The sequence below is a fragment of the Notamacropus eugenii genome, chromosome 2 (genome assembly GCF_028372415.1).
Source record: "Notamacropus eugenii isolate mMacEug1 chromosome 2, mMacEug1.pri_v2, whole genome shotgun sequence".
Lineage (NCBI taxonomy): Eukaryota > Metazoa > Chordata > Mammalia > Diprotodontia > Macropodidae > Notamacropus > Notamacropus eugenii.
In genome coordinates this window covers 20,239,516-20,264,312 of record NC_092873.1, presented here as the reverse complement: position 1 = coordinate 20,264,312, position 24,797 = coordinate 20,239,516, and the positions used below count along the sequence as shown (strand labels likewise).

Here is a 24,797-nt window from a genome sequence, read left to right as displayed (position 1 = left end):
AGAGAAACTAAATTCTTCCCACTTTTGTAACTTACAAATACAGATTGGATAGGTAGGCCTTCCAAAAAAACCATACAAAAGATTTACAAAGTATTTCTTAATACAACAAATATTTCCCCTCTTATGAACAGTTTGCAATTTATCACAATCCCCTTGAAACTAATTGACAGAAATCACAAGAAAAGACCTAAACCCAAAGCCTTTTCACATTTGCTCATAAACTTTCTTTTACAAACATAACTTTAGAGTAAATGCTTGATTCATGGCAAAAACAATTTTAGCTAAAATTTCCTTTTCAACAGCAGAAATAAACTTTTAACATAATACATGCTCAGATAAAACAGGCTTGAAAATCACACCTATATATATACACGTACATTTTTAAAGCGTTGTCATTTTCTTAATAAGAACGCTACAACAAGGAAACTCTTATAAAAAAATTCATAACAGCTCTTTTTAACCAATTCATTAATTAACTTAACAATGCAATTTCTAATACAATATTTAGATGGATTACCTAAAAATTTAAACTTATTTAAGTTTACTTAAAACTTAAAAGAAGCCATTAACCTATTCAGCTCTTTTTTTTATAACCAAATGTAAGTTTCAAATTATCAGATTTCTATCACATCTTTTTAAAACCCCAGTCTACATGTAACAAATTACAAAATTTAAAATCGTGTAAACAGTTGCATTAGATTTATGTTGCATCTAACAAATACCTATCCTTTTGTTACTGGATCTAACATTTTTGGCATAAATGCTACTGGGTGTCTCTGCCCTGCTCTTATTTGTGCCAGGATTCCCAAGGCCACCCCTTTCTGGCCCTCCTACTCTGCAAAGAAAAAGAAAAACCTAAACTTATTATCTTTTTACTTTAAATACATTGTCTGGCATCAAATATATATTGATCTAATTAAACCTAAATCCAAAACTCTCAGCTCTAAGTTGCTTACTTGAGATTTTTTACTTTCTAATCTTCTGCTTACTTCCACAAAACTTTAATAAGTTCTAACCTATCTGAAACATTAAATTAAGAATGACACATTTCACCTATTCACAATTCCAAATACGACCAGAATGAATTCACTTAACTTTCTGTTATTTCCCATTATACTAAAATTTCTTCTTTTGGGTGAGGCAGGAAATGGTTAAATGGTTGCCAGCATGCCTCTTAGGTCTGAGGGAAAAAGATTTTTTTTTCCTTTCTCTCCCTCCTTGTCCCTCCGCCCCTCTGAAACTAGTCTGGAGGGGTTGAAGAAAGGGAGTAACAGGAATTTCAAGGACAGTTCAGCTCAGCCTTTCTGCTCCTGCTGGCTGGCTGGCTAAATTTACAACCTTATCAGATGAAAACAGAGACACACACACTTTCATTCACACAGAAATACCAGCACAACATATGCAGACAAAACATTTAACAGAATAGAATAGTACATATAGGTTTAAATTTTTGGCAAACCCAGTCCTCAGAGGAACCATATTTGGGCCAGATTGTGCCTCCTCCTCCAATGTCTTTTCACCCCATATGAAACAACAGTACTTAATCATCTTCTTCTACATTCTTTTCTCTATAATTTGGTAATTCATGCCAGTTTTGTAATCGGTTTCCCAAGGGACTATTTACCGGTATTTCTTCCTGACTCCACTCCGAAGCTCTATTCTTGGACTGCCTTTGTCCCATTTTGGTTGTCGCCAACACCTCTGAGTCTGAGACTCAACGAATTATGCTAGCTTCCTTGCTAGCTCTCCTGCTAGCTCTCTTGCCAGCTCTCAGGTGAGGGTCGCCCATCACCAGCAGTAACCCTGCAAACGTTTTTGGGGGGGCCCTTCACCCTGGGGTCCCACAGTCCACTAATTTGGTTGGGAGTCGTCACCTTCTCCCTGAGTCTGTCTAAGACTCAACGAATTGAACCCCAGGCCCTCCCCCCCGCCTTACCGCTGGGTCGTATACGCATACAAGTTGCCGGACTGCAAACTTCAACACCAACCGGTTGGCATTTTTACACACTTCACAGCTTCGGAGTCTTTGGAGTCCCTATCTCTATTCTTTTCTGTCCTCACTGAGTTCCTCTGCTTCCGGTCATTACCTTGCAGAGAGGGAGGCCCTGCAGCCCTTCTCAAGGACCATGGGGGAATCTCCCCATGGGTGCCCAGTCTTTGAACTGAGCTGTCAGCCGTCTCTCAGAAAGGTCGCAGATCCCGGGCAAAAGCCCCCAAACTGTGTGGGATGGCTCAGGTCCCTACATAAATCAATTACTCGGAGGCCTCTCAAAGTGATGACAGAAAAGAGATTTATTCGATTCTCGAGAAGCGGGGCTAACCTGTAGGAGTAGGAAAGACAAAGACAAAGAAAAGGGCAGTGATTTCTATAGACCCTAACGCAAGTCCCTCCTCCCCCCACTGACCATTATCCTCATTAGCTGAGAATATGATCTTACATTCTAGACATGAAATCTAACCAATCCTTTTTGAAATGAAGACATCGAGGAATTATGTGAGTTTTGTCCAATCATTGAGACCCTAATACACTACACAGTTTTATATCCTTATATGGAACTATTCTATTTTAAAAATATTGTAACCTTGAGCCTTTAGGCCTTACCTCACCCCTGGGAGAAGAATTACAATCTGAGAAGTCTTCACTAAACCTCTCCCACTCAAAGGCAAAAGGAGAGGGGATGGCAGAGGATAGGATGAGATGGATGGTGTCATGTAAGCAACAAATGTGAGCTTGGATAGACTTTGGGGAATAGTGGAGCACAGAAGAGCTTGGCATGCTGTGCTGATTGGGGTCGTGAGACATGACTGAATGACTGAACCACAAGGAGCAGATAACTGAGGTAAAGAGGGGGTACTGTGTTAAACTAAGTATCTCAGCTGTTATCATTGGTAATGCTTCTGTTGCTGTTATTTTGGACTCGGCTCCAGTCACCTCTCAGGTCAAATATATAATGCTGTGTTTGACATTCAAAGCCCTTCCTATAACTTAGCCCCTGTTACCCTTCCAGTCTCCTTACACCTTACTGCCCAGTAAGGATCCAGTGACACTGGCCTCCTGGCTGTTTCTTATACACAATCCTCCATCTTTCTGCTCCAAAAATTTTCTCTGACCATCCGCCTTGCATGGGATGCTCTCCCTCCTCAGCTCTGCTGGCTTTCCTGGTTTTCTTCAAGTTTCAGCTAAAATCCTGCCTTAAACAGGAAGCCTTTCCTTCTTAATTCCAGTACCTTCCCTCTGTTAATTATTTCGCATTATAAATAAATAATTATTATAAAGAATATAAATGTTATTAGAAATTCTATTTATCCTGTTCATAGCTTATTTGTACATATTTGCACGTTGTCTCTTCCATTATATTATGAGCTTCTTGAGGACATGGATTGTCTTTTGTTTTTCTTTGTATCTCCAGTCCTTCCCACAGTGCCTGGCACATAGTCAGTGCTTAATCAATGTTTGTTGAATAATTGACCAATTCATGTGGAAAGTGGTTTTGTTTCACTATTCATGTTTGTAACAGGCTTTGTTTTTCTTCTTTCTCAATTGAGAGGGAAAGCTAAGAGAATTTTGAGCTAAAAATGAGATTAAAAATTGAATTTCATTAAAAATGTAAAAAATTTTAAAAGAAAATTAAATTTAAATTTGAAAAAGAAAACTAAAATTAAATTAAAATTAATTTAATGGATAATAAATCATTTCCATTAATTATTTATAAGATAGTTAATAAATAATAATTAATTTTAAAATTAATTTAAATTTTTTTAAATTAAAAAAAGGATAAAGTGTCTATGTCCTTTATGAAGTATGAAAAAAATTTCCCTGATTGAATTGAAAGTGGGGCTTGGTGTTGACATTCTGAAGACTCTCCTGATGACTTTTCAAAGACAAAGACCTGAGAGCTGTCTGCTAAAGTTCAAGTCAGGCCATCCCTGGGTGGGGTATGACCCCTGAGCCTTCCCCAGAAGAAGGGCAGGAATGCCCTCTCATCACCCCCACATGGACCATGGCACACTCTACCTAGCAGTTGCCCCCATTTCCCCTTAGGCTAACCCAACCAGTGTATGGATAATGAGCTTTCCCAATAACCCTGTTGGGGAAGGAAGGTTTTGTTGGAGTAGTCCACAAGCAGGATGGCTGATAATTTGACAGATGTGTAGAATGAAGACAGAAATATGTAAAGTGACATAATATAGTAATGTATATAGTCATGCTAGGACATACAGTATCTGAGGAGCGATTTGAGCCTTGGTGCTCCTGAATCCAAGCCCAGTACACGCCACTGCCACCCATGTAAAAGTCAGTATTTATTATTAATTATTGTTGTTGTTATTAACAAGAGTGGTGGGGGCATTGTCATTGGCAACAGCAGCAAAAACCCAGGCTCCAGGGGCAGCTCGGGAGTCCTCAATTCACTCTCTCCATAAAATTTAGTGCCGTTTGGATGTGAGCAACCAAGTTATTCCACACCTGTGATTTCCAGATTAATAGCCCTTGGCCAATGGATCCAGACAAAAGTCAAGATGGCTTGCGATGGCCCAGGTGCAGAGGATGGCCTTGGAGTCTTAGACGCCTGACCAAGCTCTGAGTGCTCCATAGCACCTGCTTCAGCTGTCCTCGTGGCCACTGGAAGAAATTGTTCTCATTCACCCCTTCTGCTGGGTGAAATCTTCACTCACTGATGGATTTGAGGCCCCTGTTACCCTCAACATGGTTTAACCAGTCTGACAAGAAGTTTTTGCTGGGGTGTGGTCCCTGGGCATACTACATACAGCTTCTTGGAGCTCCAAGTGAGTTGAGTGCTAGGTGGATACCAAAGGTAGATGGACAACTCTCTCACCAGAGGTGCTTGTCCTCCCTGAACACCCCAAGAAGGTACTCAGATCAATGTTTGTTGCCTCACTGGGGAGTACCTTCAAGGAGCCTGCACTCCAGTAGGGGAGAAGATATATGAGTGTGCAAGAAAAATGAAGAGGAGGTGGAAGGTGAGGAAGATAATTTTAGAGAGTGCAATGGCTTTGGTCAAGCTGGCCTCTTGTCACAGAGAGGGATCCAAATGTCCTCTGGTCCCTGTGGAAAGGAATCTTTCACATAAATATACCCTCATCACATTTAATCTGGGGGACAAAAAGGGGGCACAAAAGGACAAAAGGAAGATTAGCTGAAATCTTATAATTAAAAAAAAATTACTGCTCTCTAATGATTAAATTCAAAGAACTGCTGAATCCACAATTCAAGTGGTCATTTTTCTCTCACACCCTATATTTCTTGCAAAACAACCCAAGGGAATTTCCTGAAGGCTTTTTCCTTCTCATTAAAAAATATAAGCTGTGTTCTCTCACACCAGGACCTCAGATTATGAGAGGAGTTTGAGAGATAGAGCATAAGCCTGACTGGCCCAGAGAAAGTGATCAGAGTGACTACAGAGGTGTCTTGGAGTTTCCTCTCATTCTCTCTATATCTGTCTCTGCTATTATTTTTCCTCTCCTTTTAATGAACATTTCAATCCTTCTCCCAAATACAAGGGCACATTCAAGGGTAATTGCCCTTGTGGGCTTTATTCTGACCATCAAAGAGGAGAAGTTCTCTGTATGGTCCCTAGCACATAGTAGGTACTTAATAAATATTTATTGACTCACTGGCAGCAGAAGTCAAAGCCACAGGCATCTTGAGGAATGAATAGTGTATGTCGGAAACTGGGGAGCCCAGGGGAGTCCAACTTACACCCTTGATTTGGGAAGAGGACTTTTCAAAGGTACAGAAAAAAGATGGAAAGGATCCCATGGGCTAAAATTCTACAGGGTCAGGGAAGTCAACCTAGGATGGAGGGTATGGTCTCATGTGATTCATCCATCATTCTGGGACAGATAGAATTGTTAGGAAAACTTTCCTTCCACATCCAGCCTGCCTGAGTTTTGACATCTTTCACCTAATGGTCCCTGAGCTGCCCTCTGGGTCAAGCAGAATCCCTTTCCCACATGACAATTTTTTGGACAACAAATGGTAGCTTTCGTGTTTTATGCTCATCTGTGTTCTTGCCTCCTTCCCTTTTCCAGGTCATAAGCTCTTTTGAGGGCAGGGTGTGACTCATTTCATCTTTGAACCCTTAGTACCCAAAAAAAGGCACTGTACACTGGACAATAACAATATTTGTACTGTGTGCCAGGTTCTAAAGCAAGAACTTTACAAATGCAGTAGAACCTTGGTTTACTAGTAACCTAGTTTACATATTCTTCACTGGATGAGGAAAAATTTTTCGCAAAATTTGTCTTGCAGGACGAACAAAAATTCACAGTATGAACATCAAATTTTTATTGAAAAACACCACCCAAATAAGGCTGTAGCAATGAGAGCCACAAATATTTTTAATGATAATGCAATGTCACATTTACGTGACATTCTGAAAAACTGTCAAAAACAAGTGTAGTTAGGTAGATTCCTACACAAGAGCAAATGCAAAAAAACCCCCAAAAACCAGTGAGTCAAAACGTGAAAGTGATTCTAAAAAACGGAAAACTAAGTGGAGGCAGTATGTTGTGTCAATCTTAGGTTTAGTGAAAGTAGTGTAAGAGAGAACACTCCCAATGTTGAAATCCCCGATGTTCTCATAGAAGGAGATTCTCCTTCCAAACAATAACCTTTCCTCCTCCTCCTCCTTTTTGTCTTCCTCACACCAGCCATAACTCTTCTCAAAGGTAAAGTGCAGGTTAATTTATTTTATTTTCGGTTTATATTGTGTTCGAATCACTGCTTTTGTATTTCAGGTACATCAGGGATAAAAAACTTACTTAAAATTATAAACAATTATTTTTATATGAATTTTTTGGGGATGTGGTCAATGTAAATGTGGTAATGACTTTACATTGTTTCCTCTGGGAAAATTCGCTTTGCAATACGAACAAATCGCATGACGAACAGAATCTTGGAGTGAATTAAATTCGTAAACCGAGGTTCTACTGTATTTCATTTGCTCCTCACAATAACCCTGGGACATAGGTGTTACTATTATCCCCATTTTGTAGATGAGGAAACTGAGGTAAGTGATTTGCCCAGTGTCATAGGGCTTGTGTCTGAAGAGGGATTTGAACCCATCTCCATGGCCAACTCTAACTCTCTCAATAGAATGCCAATGTCCTCAAAAGGAGTGTGTCTTCAGTGCAAAGCACATCGAGATGGTAGTGATGAAATGAGACAATTTAGGCAGCACAGACAAGCCATTACTTAAGGGTCTTCCAATCTCAACTAATGTGTTTGGGCCAGGTGGGCTGTGGGTCAAAGACAACTACCTGCTCTTGATGGAGCTGGAAGACACAGAGCTTTCCATAGATTCATGCAAGACCTACAATGGATAACTCCCACATTTACAAATCCAGCCCTTTGACGAGTGGGTAGGTAAGGAGAGGTCTGGGTGTGTTTTATAAAACTGATGGGAGTTTCCTGCTAGGCTGGAGGGGAAGTGGCTGTGTCTGTGGCTAGGAGGTTGTTGACATAAATCTGAGTTGCTTCTTCAAGATATGAAGATGGCATAATTGGCTGTAAAAGTTCTATCCAGATGCTTAAGAGTGAAGTGTAGACATAAGTAGTTCTAAGAAACACAAGTAGTTCTAAGAAACAAGACCGAAAATCTCAACCATTACGAAGAGTGATGGAAGTTGGGCAGCAGCTGATTGTATCAAGACAACAACGTTGATATGTCTGCCATAGTTGCTAAGTGACTGTTGTCTGTGGTTCTGGCACATGTAGGTTGTCTCCTTCCTGGAGGGAAGCATGAAGGAATCTGAGGAACATATGGCATCTAGAAAACGATTAACAAATGATTGTTGACTGACTGACTGATGACACATTGGATAGTAGTCTGCTCTCTGAGAACCATGAAGAAACCTGACCCTTTTCCAGCCCGTCCACTCAGAGGGGTAGAATTCGTAGCTGCTGACACCTGATCCTTACTCTTGGGGGGGGGGGGGGACAGGGATAAAGTTAGCAGCTGGCAGTGTGCATTTAGGATCTGACTATACCTTGCCCACCTGAAGGACCTTTAGTGGTGCCCTATTCCATCCAGGATAAAGCACCAACTGTCATTTAAAACTCCTCACAAACCAGTTCCCATCTACTTTTCCAAATTTATTTAACATTTCTGTCTTTCAGGCACTCTCCACTCTAGCCAAACTAGACTATCAGTTATTTCCTGAATTTATCTTCACTTCCTTGTCTTTGTGCATGCTGTGCCCCATGCCTGGAATACACTGTCTCCTCACATCTCTTTATATTTTTAGTTTTCCTCATAGCTCAAAGACCACTCTCTCCATGAAGTGTGTGTCCTGATTTCTCTTACCCCCCATCCCAAGCCAGCTTTATTATTGATTCCCACCTTAATTTACCTTGCCTCAATTTATCTATTGCATCTTGTAGTATGCTCCTTAAAGTCAGGAATTGTTTCATTTTTGTCCTTGGGCCCCCAGTGCCTAGTATAGGGCCTGGCACGTAGTAGGGGCTAAAATAAATATTTGTTGGATTGGATTAGACAGTTTCCTAAAATGGAAAATATCAGAAGTGGCAGGCCCTCTGAGGCATCAAGTCCAACTCCCTCTTTTTACAGAAGAGGAAACTGAGGCACAGAGAGAAGGGAGAATTTGAACCTTGAACTTGAGACTCAGCGCTTTGTCTTCAGGACTTCCCTGCCTTCTCTCTTAAAGCTTCCCAGACATTCAGGCTGCTGAACTTGTGTGGTGCCCCCTGGTGGTCCCCCTTGGGTTGGCTCTTTACTTTTTCCTTCACTGTTAATTAAATGGGATTGGATTTGGTGCCTGTGCTTGGGAGGCAGGGCTGTGGGCAGGGTCTGTAGGGGCAGGTATGGGCTTGGCAACATACAACAGTCAGACTGTGCTGGGATAAGGCCATACAACAGGTTCGGGCTGAGGGGTTTGACATGTCTGGGAAAGGAGAAAAGAGCTCCGGTCGGAAGTCGAATCTGGAGCCTGAACCACAGTAGGTGCATCCCTGAGGGGGGATGGGTTTCTGTGGATGGAGTGGGGGTAGGGGATGGACCTAGAAAGGAGGCTCACCATTCCTCGGGGAGGAAGGGATCCTGGTCCTGCTCTGCTAAGGAAGCCAGTGACTCTGGCCTAGGTTGAGGAGAAAGACAGACTTGGAGGCTGAGGACCTGGGTTAAGATTCTGGCTCTGCAGAACCCACCACCTGCATCAAGTGCCGGCTGCCCAGAGGGTGCCCACTTCCATCTTTCCTGTGGCTCTGCCCAACAGCCTTGGAAGTCTGGCTGGGATTATCAATCTTGTTTGATGGATGGGGAAACTGAGAACCAAAGAGGGTCAGTGCCAGCAAATTAACAATAAAGTTGAGACTAGAAGCCACATCTCCTGACCTCCAGCTCAAGGTTCCATAATCTCTTGGAGAGCAGAGATTGTCTCATTGTTTTGCCCTTGTATCTTTAGTCTGTAGCACAGTTCTTGGCATACAGTAGGTGTTTAATAGATACCTAACCCTGAGCTGGCAGAGGTAGGAAGAGTCAACAAGGCTTTTCCCTGGGATTCAGATCTTTGAGGCCTCCCCAGTGGTCTCTGGTCCCTTTTCAGCTCTAAGCCTGATTCTAGAATTCTTCTCTAGGCACCAGAGTGCCCAGCTCTACCTGCTCAGAGTAGGGGCTGGGTAAAATCTTGGATACCCCAGACACTGAGCTCCCCAAGCTGAATGACCCCGAGCCCAGAGCCTGAAAAGTATCCACTCCAATGTTCTTCCTTTTGCCCCTGAGAAGACTGAGTGGGGGCAGAATGTAGGCATGGGCCACAGGGACCAACTCTGGGCATTCCTGAGAAAAGCCTAAATGAGTGTTCTTGGCTAGCCCCAGCATCTCCAGGGTTCTGTCATCCTCTGCTCCCCTATGTAGGCATCTCCTCATTCAGCTAATCCAATACAACATTCATTTATTAAGCACCTACTGTATGCCAGGTTCTGTATGGGATCCTGGAGATATGAAGCAAGAAAGTCAGTAGAGTCACTGCCCTCAGACAGCTTTTGTTCTAGTCAAGGATATAACCATAACCTGAGAAGCAGATTTGACTTCAGGTGCCAAGATAGCAGAGTGAGGAAGGAGCCCTCTGAATCCCTCCCAAATCCCCCTCCAAACAACTAAAAAAGCCACATCAGAATTAGTCTAGGAGCAGGGAAGCAGCTGACCAGCCCAGCAGGAAAGGTCTATCTCACTGGGGTAGGAGGAGAGCAGGGTCCAAGAGCAGCTGCCTCCAGCCTCACAGCAGGGGGCCTGAACCAGGGCTCCCAGTCTGGGACAGACTGATAATAAGATTTCTCCTCCAGGGCCACTAGAAAGGCTCTGTTACCATAGCAGCCTGACCCCACCCCCAGGGGAAGCCAATAGGGAGGCCCAACCCCCCCCAACCCCCCCCCCCCCCCCCCCCCGTTCAAGTCAGAAGGGAAGCCTACCCTCCAGAGAAAGCAAGCATCTAAGCCCCAAAGCCAGTGAAAGTCAGCAGTAAGGCTGAGGGCCCCAGAACAAAAAGCTTGGGACAGTGCAGGACCAGAGCCCAGCACTCACATAAAAACACCAAGTTGAAAAAAACAAGCCAGAAAAAATGAGGAAAAAAACCCAACCAACCAAATGAAAAAAGAGCTTGACTATAGAAAGTTCTTGTGGTGATAAAGAGGACCAAGGCATAAACTTAGAACAGGACAATAGTGTCAAAATGGCTACATGTAAAACCTCAAAGAAAAATGTAATTTGGTCTCAAGCCCAAAAAGAATTCCTGGAAGAGAAATTTTAAAAAGGATTTTAAAAAGCAAATTAGAGAAGAGAAAACATAAGAAATTCAATAAGGTTAAACTATTTATATTCCTCTATAGCAAGATAATTTTTGTTACTCTTAACCACTTTTTTCATATAAGAGTAATCAGAATGAATATATGTAGACAGAAGGTGTGGATATAAAAGGTGACTTTGATGGGATGATGCCCCTAAAAACAAAATAAAGGGGTGAGAAATAAAATTTCACTGGAAGAAGGAGGGGTGAAATTAAATGGGGTAAATTATCCCACATAAAAGAGGAATAAAAAAGCTGTTATAACAGAGGGGAAGATGGGGGTGGGGTGGGGTGGTAGGCAAAGCTTGAACATTACTCTCATCAAAATTTGTTCAAAGAGGGATTAACATATATACTCAGTTGGACATAAAAATCTGTCTTACCCTACAAGGAAGTAAAAAGGGAGAGGGATAATAGAAGGGAGTGGGGAGAGTGATAAAAGGGAGGGTATATTGAAGAAGGCAGCGATCAAAAGTAAAACACTTGTGAGGAGGGAAAGGATGGGGGTAAGAGAGATGGGGGGGGGGGAAACAAATGAAAATAGAACAGAAGGAAAAAATACATGAATGTGAATGTGATGAACTCACCATAAAATGGACGTCTATAGCAGAATGAATTAAAAGCGAGAATCCTGTAATACCTTGTTTTCCAGAAACACATTTGAAGCAGAGAGATTCGCACAGGGTAGGTAAGACCCTGAAAAAGAATCTATTATGCTTCAGTTGAAACAAAGAAAGCAGGAGCAGCAATCATGATCTCAAAGCAAAAACAAAAATAGATCTAATTAAAAGAGATAAAGAAGGAAACTATATTACGCAGAAAGATACTACAGACAATGAAGTCATGTCAATACTAAACATATGTGCATCCAATGGTATAACATCTAAATTTTTGAGGAAGTTGAATGAGTTACAGGAGGAAACAGAAAATAAAACTATACTAGTATACTAATATCCCCCCTTCTCAGAATTAAATAAATCTAACCAAAAAATAAACAAAAAAGAAGTTAAAGAGGTGAATAAAATTCTGGAAAAGTTAGGTATGATATACGTCTGGAGAAAATTGAATGGTAATAAAAAGTAACATACCTTTTTCTTAGCAGTACGTGGCACCTACACAAAAATTGACTATGTATTAGGACATAAAAACCTCACAACCAAATGCAGAAAAGCAGAAATAGTAAGCAGGTCCCTTTTAGATCATAATGCAATAAAAATTACATTCAAAAATAGACAATGGAAAGAGAGATTAAAAATTAATTGGAAATTAAATAATGAAATCCTAAAAAAAATGGGTGGGTCAAAGAAAGAATTACAAAAAACCCCAATAATTTCATTAAAGAAAATGACAGCAATGAGACAGCCTACCAAAATTTATTCAATGCAGCCAAAGTGGTACTTAGGGGAAATTTTATGTCTCTAATTGCTTGCAACAATAAAATGGAGAAAAAGCAGATCAATGAATAGGGCATACAACTAAAAAAATAGAAGGAGAACAAATTTAAAATCCCCAGTTAAGCACCACATTGGAAATACTGAAAATCAAAGGAAAGATTAATAAAATCGGAAGTAAGAAAACCATTGAACTAATAAATAAAACTAGAAGCTGGTTTTACCAAAAACCAATAAAATAGATAAACCACTGGTTAATTTGATTTCAAAAAGGAATGTAAAAAAAATCAAATTACTTGTATAAAAAAAGAAAAGGGTGAACTTACCAGTGAAGAGAAAATCATGACAATTGTTAGGAGCTATTTTACCCAATTATATACCAATAAATTTGACAATCTAAATGAAATGGATGAATAGGTACAAAAATACAAATTACCCAGATTAGCAGAAAAAGAAATAGAACACCTCAATAATCCAGTCTTAGAAAAAGAAACTGAACAAGCCATCAATGAACTCCCTAAGAAAAAATCTGGGGGTGGAGCCAAGATGGCAGAGTAGAAAGACACAAATATGCTAGCTCTGAACCCACAGCACATAAAATAATCTGTAAAAAAGAACTCCCAACAAAATCTGGAGCAGCAGAAGCCACAGAACAATGGAGCAGACAAGATTTCTGTTCCAGAGAGACTGAAACCTCTCACAAAAGGTCCGTTGCACTGCAGATCCAGAGCTGAGCCCAGCCCTGCCTTGGCGGCGTGGCATCGAGAGGATCAGATCTGAGCAGGCTTCAGGGACGGAATCTCCAGCAGCCGCTCGAGTCCCTCCACCCACAGGTGACCAGGGTTGGTGAGAGGGTCTCTTCGGCAGGTTGAGAGGGGAGTGGGGTGCCCCCACAACTCAGGCCCCTTCTGGAGGCAGCAGCGGAGGTGGGAGCAGTCTGGGGCTCCCCCAGCAGGCAGGAGGCTGGATCCATTGTTGAAGGTCTCTGCATAAACCCCCTGAGGGAACTGACCCTGTGAGGTGGCTCTGCCCCCACCTGAGCTCCTGAACTTGATCTCACACTGAATAACAGCCCTGCCCCCGCCAAAGCCCTGAGGCTGGGAAGCAGCATTTGAATCTCAGACCCCAAGCGCTGGCTGGGAGGATCCGGAGGCGAAGTGGGTGTGAAGAGAATATTCAGAAGTCAAGTCACTAGCTGGGAAAATGCCCAGAAAAGGGAAAAAAAATAAGACTATAGAAGGTTACTTTCTTGGTGAACAGATAATTCCTCCCTTCCTTTCTGATGAGGAAGAACAATGCTTACCATCAGGGAAAGACACAGAAGTCAAGGCTTCTGTATCCCAGCCCACTCAATGGGCTCAGGCCATGGAAGAGCTCAAAAAGGATTTTGAAAATCAAGTTAGAGAGGTGAAGGGAAAACTGGGAAGAGAAATGAGTGACATGCAAGCAAAGCATGAAAAACAAGTAAACACCCTGCTAAAGGAGACCCAAAAAAATGCTGAAGAAAATAACACCTTGAAAAATAGGCTAACTCAACGGGCAAAAGAGGTTCAAAAAGCCAATGAGGAGAAGAATGCTTTCAAAAGCAGAATTAGCCAAATGGAAAAGGAGATTCAAAAGCTCACTGAAGAAAATAATTCTTTCAAAATTAGAATGGAACAGATGGAGGCTAATGACTTTGTGAGAAACCAAGAAATCACAAAACAAAACCAAAAGAATGAAAAAATGGAAGATAATGTGAAATATCTCATTGGAAAAAACAACTGACCTGGAAAATAGATCCAGGAAAGACAATTTAAAAATTATGGGCCTACCTGAAAGCCATGATCAAAAAAAGAGCCTAGACATCATCTTTCATGAAATTATCAAGGAAAACTGCCCTGATATTCTAGAACCAGAGGGCAAAATAAGTATTCAAGGAATCCACAGATCACCACCTGAAAGAGATCCAAAAAGAGAAACTCCTAGGAACATTGTGGACAAATTCCAGAGTTCCCTGGTCAAGGAGAAAATATTCCAAGCAGCTAGAAAGAAACAATTAGAGTATTGTGGAAATACAATCAGGATAACACAAGATCTAGCAGCTTCTACATTAAGGGATCGAAGGGCATGGAATAGGAAGTCAAAGGAACTAGGACTAAAACCAAGAATCACCTACCCACCAAAACTGAGTATAGCACTTCAGGGGAAAAAATGGTCTTTCAATGAAATTGAGGACTTTCAAGCATTCTTGATGAAAAGACCAGAGCTGAAAAGAAAATTTGACTTTCAAACACAAGAATGAAGAGAAGCATGAAAAGGTAAACAGCAAAGAGAAGTCATAATGGACTTATAAAAGTTGAACTGTTTACATTCCTACATGGAAAGACAATATTTCTAACTCTTGAAACTATTCAGTGTCTGGGTACTGGGTGGGATTACACGCACACACATGCACACGCACATGCACACACACATAGAGACAGAGTGCACAGAGTGAATTGAAGAGGATGGGATCATATCTTAAAAAAGTGAAATCAAGCAGTGAGAGAGAAATATATTGGGAAGAGAAAGGGAGAAATGGAATGGGGCAAATTATCTCTCATAAAAGAGGCAAGCAAAAGACTCATTAGTGGAAGGATAAAGAGGGGAGGTGAGAGAAAATCATGAAGTCTACTCTCATCACATTCCACTAAAGAAAGGAATAAAATGCATACTCATTTTAGTATGAAAACCTATCTTACAATACAGGAAAGTGGGGGATAAGGGGATAAGCAGGGTGGGGGGGGGATGATGGAAGGGAGGGCATGGGGAGAAGGGAGTAATTTGAGGTCAACACTCATGGGGAGGGACAGGATCAAAAGAGAGAATAGAAGTAATGGGGGACAGGATAGGATGGAGGGAAATATAGTTAGTCTTATACAACATGACTATTATGGAAGTCATTTGCAAAACTACACAGATTTGGCCTATATTGAATTGCTTGCCTTCCAAAGGGAAGGGGTGGGGAGGGAGGGAGGAAAAGAAGTTGGAACTCAAAGTTTTAGAAACAACTGTTGAGTACTGTTCTTGCCACTAGGAAATAAGAAATACAGGTAAAGGGGTATAGAAAGTTATTTGGCCCTACAGGACAAAAGAGAAGATGGAGACAAGGGCAGAGAGGGATAGAAGAGAGAGCAGATTGGTTATAGGGGCAATTAAAATGCTTGGTGTTTTGGGGTGGGGGGAGGGGACAAAAGGGGAGAAAATTTGGAACCCAAAATTTTGTGAAAATGAATGTCTAAAGTTAAATAAAGAAAGAAAGAAAGAAAGGAAGGAAGGAAAAAAAAAGAAAAAAGAAAAAAATCTCTAGGACCAGATGGATTCACAGGAGAATTCTACCAAACATTTAAATAACAATTAGTTTTGATACTATATAAACTATTTGGAAAAATAAGTGAAGAAGGAGCTCTACCAAATTCCTTTAATGACACAAATATGGTGCTGATACCTAAACCAGGAAGAGCCAAAACAGAGAAAGAAAATTACAGACCAATTTTTTTTTAGTGAATATTGATGCAAAAATTTTAAATAAAATATTAGCGAAGAGATTATAGCAACATATGACAAAGACCATACGCTATAACTGGGTGAGATTTATACCAAGAATTCAGGGCTAGTTCAATATTAGGAAACTATCAGCATAATTCACTACATCTATAACAAAACCAATAGAAATCATAATTATATCCATAGATGCAGAAAAAAGCCCTTGACAAAATATAGCCCCCATTCCTATTAAAAACATTAGAGAGCATAGGAATAAACAGAACTTACCTTAAAATGATAAGTAATATTTATGTATAACCAAAAGCAAGTATTATCTGTAAGGGGGATAATCTAGACACCTTCCCAATACAATTAGGAGTGAAGCAAGGATGTCCATTATCACCTCTATTATTTAATATTGTACTAGAAATGTTAGGTAAAACAATAAGAGAATAAAAAGCAATTAAAGGAATTAGAATAGGCAATGAGGATACAAAACTATCTCTCTTTGCAGATAATATAATGTTATACTTAGAAAATTCTAGAGAATCAACTTAAAAACTGCTTGAAATTATTAACAACTTTTGCAAAGTTTAGGAGACAAAATAAACCCACATAAATCATTATCATTTTTATATATTACCAGCAAATTCCAGCAGCAAGAAAGAGAAATTCCATTTAAAATAATATATAATATTTATATAATAATGTAAAATAACGAATATAAAATAATACAAAATACTTAGGAGTCCTCCTGACAGCACAAATCCAAGAACTATATAAACACAACTATGAAACACTTTTCACACAAATAAAGTCAAGTCTAAACAACTGAAAAATATTAATTGCTTATGCGTAGGCTGAGTCAATATAGTAAAAATGGTGATTCTACCTAAATTAACCTATTTATTCAGTGCCATACCAATCAAACTGTCAAATAGTATTTTACAGTGCTAGAAAAAATAATAACAAAATTCACCTGGAAGAACAAAAGCTCAAGGATATCAAGGGAATCAATGAAAAAAATATGTGAAAGAAGGTATGTCAGAAACTAGGTATAGACCAGTATCTCACACAGTATACCAAGATAAGGTCAAAATGAGCACATGATTTACATATAAAGGGTGATACCATAAACAAATTAAGAGAGCATGGAATAATTTATCTGTCAGATTTATGACTAAGGGAAGAATTCAGGACCAAGGAAGATATAGACAGCATAATAATTTTGATTATATAAAATTAAAAAGTTTTTGCACAATCAAAACCAATGCCACCAAAGTTATAAGGAAAGCAGATAAATAGGGAAAAATTTGCAGCAAATGTATCTGATAAAAGCCTCATTTCTCAAATATATAGAGAACTAAATCAGATTTATAAAAATACAAGTCATCCACCAATTGGTAAAAGGTCAAAGGATATGAACAGACAAATTTCAGACAAAGAATTCAAAGCTATCTATAGTCATTTGAAAAAATGCTTTTAAATCACTGTTGTTCAAATAATTGCAAATTCAAACAATTTTGAGTTATCATCTCACACCTATCAGAGTGACTAACATGACAAAAAAAGAGAAAATGTTGGATGTTGGAGGGGATGTGGGAAAACTGGGAAACGAATGCATTGTTGATGGAGTTGTGAACTGGTCCAACCATTCTGGAGAACAATTTGCAACTAGGTTCAAAGGGTTATAAAACTGTGTATACCCTCTGATCTAGCAATAGCACTGTTAGATCTATGTCCCAAAGACATCCTCCCAAAAGTGGAAAGAACCCATTTGTACAAAAATATTTATAGCTGCTCTTTTTTGTGATGGCTAAGAACTAGAAATCAAAGGGATGCCCATCAACTGCGGAATGACTAAACAAGCTCTGGTATATGATTGTTATGGAATATTATTGTGCTGTAAGAAAAGATAAGCAGCATGATTTCAGAAAAACTTGCACGTAATAAACTGATGCATAGTGAAGTGAACAGAACCAGGAGAATATTGTGCATTGTAACAGCAGCATTGTCCAATGACGAATTCAGAATGACTTAGCTATTCTCAGCAATGCAAGGATCCAAGACAATCCCAAAGGACTCATGATGAAGCATTATCTGCCTCCTGAGAAAGAGCGGATATTGAATGAATACAGACTGAAGCCGTCTATTTTTCCTCTTTCTTTCATTTTTTTCTTTTGTTTGAGTCTTCTTGTACAAAATGACTAAAATGGAAATATTTTACGTAATTGCACAAGGATAACCAATATCTGATTACTTACCATCTCAGGGAGGGGTGAGGGAAGGGAAGGATAGAATTTGAAACTTTAAATACAAAGATTTAAATTAAAAAAATATGGAGATGATAACGCCTATTCATCAAGGTTGTTTTGAGGATAAAATAAGGTAATAATTATGAATGTTTTGCAAGCCTTAAAAACTATACACGATAATTTGAGGAGAAGGAGGAAAAGGAGAACACCAACAACTAGGTGACCTAGAAAAAGGAAAGAGGGAAGAAACATTACTTCCGCTACAGGCCAGGTGCTGTACTGGGCACTCTACAATCATTATCTCATTTGAATGTCACAACAACTCCACCAAGTGGATGTGTAATTATTCCCATTATAATCCCCATTATCCACATCCAGAGAAACATGACGGATAAGGAAAGTGGGGCAAACAAGGGGTAAGTGACCTGCACAGGGTCACAGGGCTAGTCTTGGTCTGAGGCTGGTTTCCAACTCAGATCTTCCTGACTCTAGACCCAACACTATCCACGGCACCACCAACTGTTGTTGAGTTTGGGGGAAAAGGAGAAAGATTGCTTTCTTGTTCTTCTTTTCCTTTGAAATGCTTCTGTCGCTGCGGTCATTTTTTAATGTGTATTATGTACCTAATTTATCTCTCTGACCCTCCCGCTCTATTTCTTAGCCAAGAACAGATTTTTTTTCATGATTATGGTTTTATAATACAGTTTGAAAACTGGTATGACCAGGTTAGCTATGCCTCCTTCCTTAACATTTTTTTTATTCGTTTCTTTGATATTCTTGACCTTTCCTTCTTCTAGATGAATTTTTTTATTTTTTCCTAGCTCTATAAAATAATTCTTTGGTAGTTTGATTAGTATGGCACTGAATAAGTATATTAACTTAGAATTGTGATTTTTATAATACTGTCTTAGCCTACCCATGAGCAATTAATATTTCTACAATTATTTAGATCTGTCTTTATTTATGTGAAAAGTGTTTTGTAACTGTGTTCATATAATCCCTCATTTTATCTTGACAGGTAGACTCCAGAGTAAGTCGTTTATATTGTTTGCTGTTGTTTTAATTAGAATTTCTCTTTTCATCTCTCCCTGCTGGTTTTTGTTGGTAATATATGGAAATGCTGTTGATTTATACGGGTTTATTTTATATCTTGCATTTGCTGAAGTTAATTGTTTTAAGTAGTTTTTTAGTTGATTCTCTAGAGTTCTCTATGTATACCATCTATCTGCATAATTAATTATTGATCAATTACTCCATAGCCTTTTATTAATGTATTTTTTCACTGCATTATGGTTTGAAAAGGGTGCATTTAATACTTCTGTTTTTCTGCATTTTCTTGTGAGGTTTTCATGCCCTAAAACATGGTCAGTTTTTGTGAAGGTGCCACATATAGCTAAGAAGATACATTCCTTTCTATTCTCATTTATTTGTCTCCAGAGGCCAATTTTATCCAACTTCTCTAAGATTCAATTCACCTCTTTGACTTTTTTCTTATTTATTTTATGGTTAGATTTATTTAGCTCTGAGAGACAAAAGTTAAAATCCTTTATTTGTATAGTTTTACTGTCCATTTCCTCCTATAACTCATTTAACTCATCCTTTAAGAATTTGGGTGCTATGCCAAATGGTGCATATGTGTTTGACATTGAGATAGCTTCATTATCTATGATGCCTTTTATTTTTTTATTTTTTTAAATTTTTATAAAATTTTAAACATGGGGGTGGAGCCAAGATGGTGGAATAAAGACAGAGACTTAACTGAGCTTTCCCCCCCAAAACTCTCCAAATACCTTTAAAAACAAATTCTAAAGCAACAGAACCCCTCCCCCCAAGGATGAAATGAAACAGATTTCCAGCCTAAGAAACTTGAAAGATTGACAAGAAAAGCCTGTTACACCAGGCTGAGAGAGAAAGGCAGTCTAGCACAGGCTGTGCCAGCACAGACACAGCCCCAACAAATGTAGAGCAGGTCTGGGGGAACTGAATCACTGACAGGCAGTGGCAATTTCCAGACCTCTCAGCACACAGTAGGGTAGATACTTCAAATTTGTGCATCTTATATTTGTCTCTGATGTCTTTTAGCAAAATGTACTTTCCCTGCTTGACCGTTTTAATTAGGTCTACTTTTGATTTTGCTTTGTTTGACATCATGATGGCTTCCCCTGCCTTTTTTACTTCAGCTGAAGCATAATAAATTTTGCTACAGCCCCTTATTTTAACTCTGTGTGTTTCTATTTCAAACATGTTTCTTTTAAACAACATATTGTAGAATTCTCGTTTTTAATCCAGCTGCTAGCCACTTCCTTTTTTATGGGTGAGTTTATTCCAGTCAGATTCACAATTATTTTCTAATTACATTTGCTAATTACTCATTACACTTCCCTCCTTCCTGTTTTCTTCTGTTTATCCTTCTCTCTCACTTTTTATCCTGTCCCTCTTCTATAGTTTGTTTTGCTTTTGACAAAAACCTTTTATCTGCCCTCCCTCTTATTGTCTCCCCTCCCCATCTTTTTCTTCCTCTCTTACTTCCTTGTTGGGTAAGATAGATTTCTATTACCAATTGAGTGTGTGTGTGCGTGTGTGTGTGTGTGTGTGTGTGTGTGTATTCTCTCTTTGAACCAATTTAGATATGAGATTCAAGCAGTTCCCCCCACCGTTTTCTCCTTTACTGTAAAAGCTCTTCCTTCTATGCCTCTTTTATAGGAGATAATTTTCTCCATTCTTCTTCTCTCTCCTCCCAGGACATTTCTCTTTTTCTTGCCTATTCATTTTTTTTTACATTATCCTACCATATTGACTCACTCCTGCACCCTTTTTCTTTTTCTAATAACATTTCTCCGATTACATATAGAACTAATTTTAACATTTACTTTCTTTTAATTTTGAGTTTCCAATTCTCTGCTTTTCTCTCTCCCCTCACGTTCTCTGAGACAGCAAGCAATTTGGTGTAGGTTATATATGTGCAATCATGCAAAATACATTCATCATTCTGTGAAAGAAAACAGACCTAAAAAATACGAAAAAAAAATTTAAGTGAAAAATTGTATGTTTTGATTTGCATTCAGACTCATCAGTTCATACCTTCTCTATGTAGAATCCTTCTAACTGTGCTAATGATGATAAAGTTCTTAGAAAATAAATGTATTATCTTTCCATACAAAAAGATAAATAGTTTAATATTATTGAGTCCCTTATGATTTTATTTTATACTTATCTTTTTACGCTTCTTTTGAGTCTTGTATTTGAAAGTCAAATTTTCTAATCAGCTCTGGTCTTTTGCTTGAAAGTCCTCAATTTCATTAAATATCCATTTTTTTCCTTGAAGGATTATACTCAGTTTTTTTGGGTAGGAATTCTTGGTTTAATTCCACTTCTTTCGCTTTCTGAAATATTATATCCCAAGTTCTTCACTCTTTAATGTGATAACTGCTAAATCCTGTGTGATCTTGCCTGTGGCTCCATGGTATTAGAATGGTTTCTTTTTGGCTACTTGAAACATTTTCTGCTTGACCTGGGAGATCTGGAATTTGGCTATAATATTCCTGGGAGTTTTCATTTAAGGATCCCCTTCAAGTTGTGATCAATGGATTCTTTTAATTTCTATTTTACTCTCTGGCTCTAAGATATCAGGGCAGTTTTCCTTGACAATTTCTTGAAATATGATGTCTAGGCTCCTTTTCTTTATTATGTCTTTCAGGTGATCCAATAATACTTTAATTATCTCTCCTTGATCTATTTTCCAGCTCAGTTTTTTTTGTTTTTGCTTTTTTGAGGGGGAAGGCAAGGCAATTGGAGTTAAGTGACTTGCTCAGGATCACACAGCTAAGAAGCGTCAAGTGTCTGAAGCAGAATTTGAACTCAGGTCCTCCTGAGTCCAGGATCAGTGCTCTATTCACTGTGCCTCCTAGTTGCATCAGTTATTTTTCTGATGAGATATTTCACATTTTCTTTTTTCTCATTCTTGTGACTTTATTTTATTGCTTCTTGATGTCTCATGGAGTTATTAGCTTTTACTTGCCCTATTCTAATTGTTAAGGAATTATTTTCATCAGTGAAGGAGTAGCTAAGTGGCACAGTGGATAAAGTGCTGGTCTGGAGTCAGGAACACTCATCTCTCTGAGTTCAAAATTGGCCTCAGACACTTACTTAACTGTGTGACCCTGGGCAAGTCACTTAACCCTGTTTATTTCAGTTCCTCTGTAAAATGAGATGGAGAAGGAAATGGTAAACCACTCCAGTATCTTTGCCAAGAAAATGTATTCAAAAGAGTTGGACATGACTGAAACAACTCAATGAACACAGTCACAAAATTTCATCAGTGAATTTTTATATCTCTTTTTCCATTTGGCCAATTCTATTTTTTTAAGGTGTTATTTTCTTACTTTGTATATGTGTGTGTGTGTGTGTGTGTGTGTGTGTATGCACCTCTTTTACCAAGCTGTTAACTGTCTTTTCATAATTTTCTTCCTTTGATTTCATTTCTTTACTTAGTTTTTCCTTTACCGCTCTTTTGAAAAAATTTTTTTTAGCTCTTCCAGGAATTATTGTTGGACTAGTGTCCAATTCACACTTTTTTTCCCCTTTGAGACTTTGCTCATAGCTGATTAGACTTCATTGTTTTCTTCTGAGGTTGTGTCTTGATCTTCCCTGTCACCATAGTATATTTTTATTGTTAGGTTCTTTTTTCGTTGTTTGCTTATTTTCCACCCTGTTTTTTGACTTGTTGGGCTTTGTTCCTAGTGTGGGAGACCGGAGGGACACTGTCTCAAGTTTCAGGCTTTTTTTGCACTGCATTTTTCAGAGCTAGTTCTTGGAATTTTTGATGCTTTTAAGGTGGTGTTGTCCATGAAGAGTTGTGGTCACCGCTCTCTTGGTCTACACTCTGGTCTTTGCTCAGGAAGGGCACCCTATCTTTTGGGATTGAATCAATACTTCGGGACCTTCCTCTCTCGGTCTGGAAGTGATACTGCCTTTCTCCACTTCCTCTTGACTGAAAGGGCTCCTTTCTGCCCTTGAACTATGACCCAGAATTGAGTACAGGCAATGAAATCGCCAATCAACATCTGATCCTGAGTCCAGTGCTAGCACAGGGGTACCCTGCAATCTCTACCTGAAAAGTTGCCAGGTCCCCTTACTATCTCTGGCTTGAGAGTTTCAGTAGCTTCTACTGCTTCTGTCACCACCACATGGACTCCAGGCTAGCCTCCACCCCCATGTCACAGATCTGTCTTTTTACCTCCTATATTCTCTTGGACTGGAAGAATGTCTCACTCTAACCTTTTGTTGGTCCTGCCACTCCAGAATTTGATATGAGGAGTTATTTTAAAGTCATTTGGAGGGGAATGCTGAGTGCTTTGTCTATTCCACCATCTTGGCTTTGCCCCTATTAAGTCCTCTTAACCTTTTATTATAGCATTATGGTATTCCATCACAGTCATACACTACATCCATTTCCCAATTCATGGGCATCCCCTCAATTTCCAATTCTTTGATACCACAAAAGAACTGCTACAAATATTTTTCTACATATGGTTCCTTTTTCTCTTTCTTAACTCTTTGGAGCATAGACCTTGTAGTGATACAGCTAAACATAGGGGTATAGTTCCAAATTGTTCTCCAGAGTGTCTGGAACAATTCACAGCTCCATCAACAATGCATTAACATGCCTGTTTCTCCACAGACCCTATAATAGTCTTAATTTACTATGTTTTGGTTAACTATGCAATCTGATGTGAATGAGGTTGAACCTAAGAGTTGCTTTAATTGAAATTTATCTAGTTGTTAATGATTTTGAGTATTTTTTTCTTATATCTATAGATGGCTTGAATTTCTTCTTTCAAAAAACAGCCTGTTCATATTCTTTGACTATCAATTATAAAATGATTCTTTCTTATAAATTTTATTTTCTTCTATATTTTAGATCTCAGACCTTTATCAGAGAAACTTACTGCAAAACATTCCCCTCCACCACCTCTCAGCTCACTGTTTCTCTTCAAATCTTAGCTGCATTGGTTTTGTTTGTGCAAAAATTTAAAATTTTATGTCATCAAATTGTCTATTTTGTTTTCTGTGATCCTCTTTCCATCCTTTGTTTGGTCATTAATTTTCTCCCCTATCCATAGTCCTGAAAAGATTTCCCCTCCTTTTTCTATTTGTTTATGATGTGACTTTTTATATTTAAATCATGTGTCCATTTGAAACTTATCTTGGTATGTAGTGTGATGTGTTGGTCCAACCTTAATTTCTGTCAGACTGCTTTTCAGTTTTCTCAGCAGCTTTTGTCAAGTAGTGAGACCTTACCCCTGAAGCTGGGGTCATTTGTTTATCAAAGAATGGGCCACTAGCTTCATTTGCTTCTGAAAGCTACATACCTAATCTGTTAGTGTCCTGGAGTCCTTACTGTCTCTACCAAGCTATTAACAACAGATGACATTATGTCCCTTCTGTGCTGAGGGATACCCTGATATCACTTGGGAAATCTTGCTATGCCCTCACCTCAGACTGTTAAGAGGGGAGGAAAAAGAGACTGCTACCTAGCTCTGAACCTGAAGAGGGAACTCACTGGGTCATATTCCTGGGGTGGAGGAAGTATGTAATTTATGACTCAAAATCTGTGAGTCCCACAGACAAGCTTTGGGCAATTGGGCAAATCTCCTCCCTGGTGAGAGCCTTCATTTCCTTATTTCTAAAATGAGGGACTTGAATGAGGTACTTTTAAAAGTCTTTCCTAGATCTGATGTTCTATATTCTAAACTTCTTTTCAGATCTGAAATTTTATGTTCTAAGGACCATCTTAGCTCTGACATTCTAAGTCAAGTCA

At 39.0% G+C, this 24,797-nt stretch overlaps 1 protein-coding gene across 3 annotated transcripts in view; it reads left to right on the top strand.

The window, feature by feature from the left end:
* LOC140524656 (aldehyde dehydrogenase family 3 member B1-like) overlaps positions 1 to 24,797 on the top strand; it is a 65,454-nt gene that overhangs the window by 28,288 nt on the left and 12,369 nt on the right. Inside the window, exon 1 of one of the 3 annotated variants that reach the window (XR_011973789.1) lies at positions 8,868 to 8,980. The exons of 1 other annotated variant lie outside the window; for it this stretch is intronic. Coding sequence is in view for 1 of the 2 variants with exons in the window: in XM_072639339.1 (XP_072495440.1) it covers positions 8,922 to 8,980 (59 nt within the window). In the remaining variant the exon portion in view is untranslated. Of the gene's footprint in view, positions 1 to 8,867; positions 8,981 to 24,797 lie in introns of those variants that run through there. One more of the 3 variants, XM_072639339.1, reaches the window with a different exon arrangement.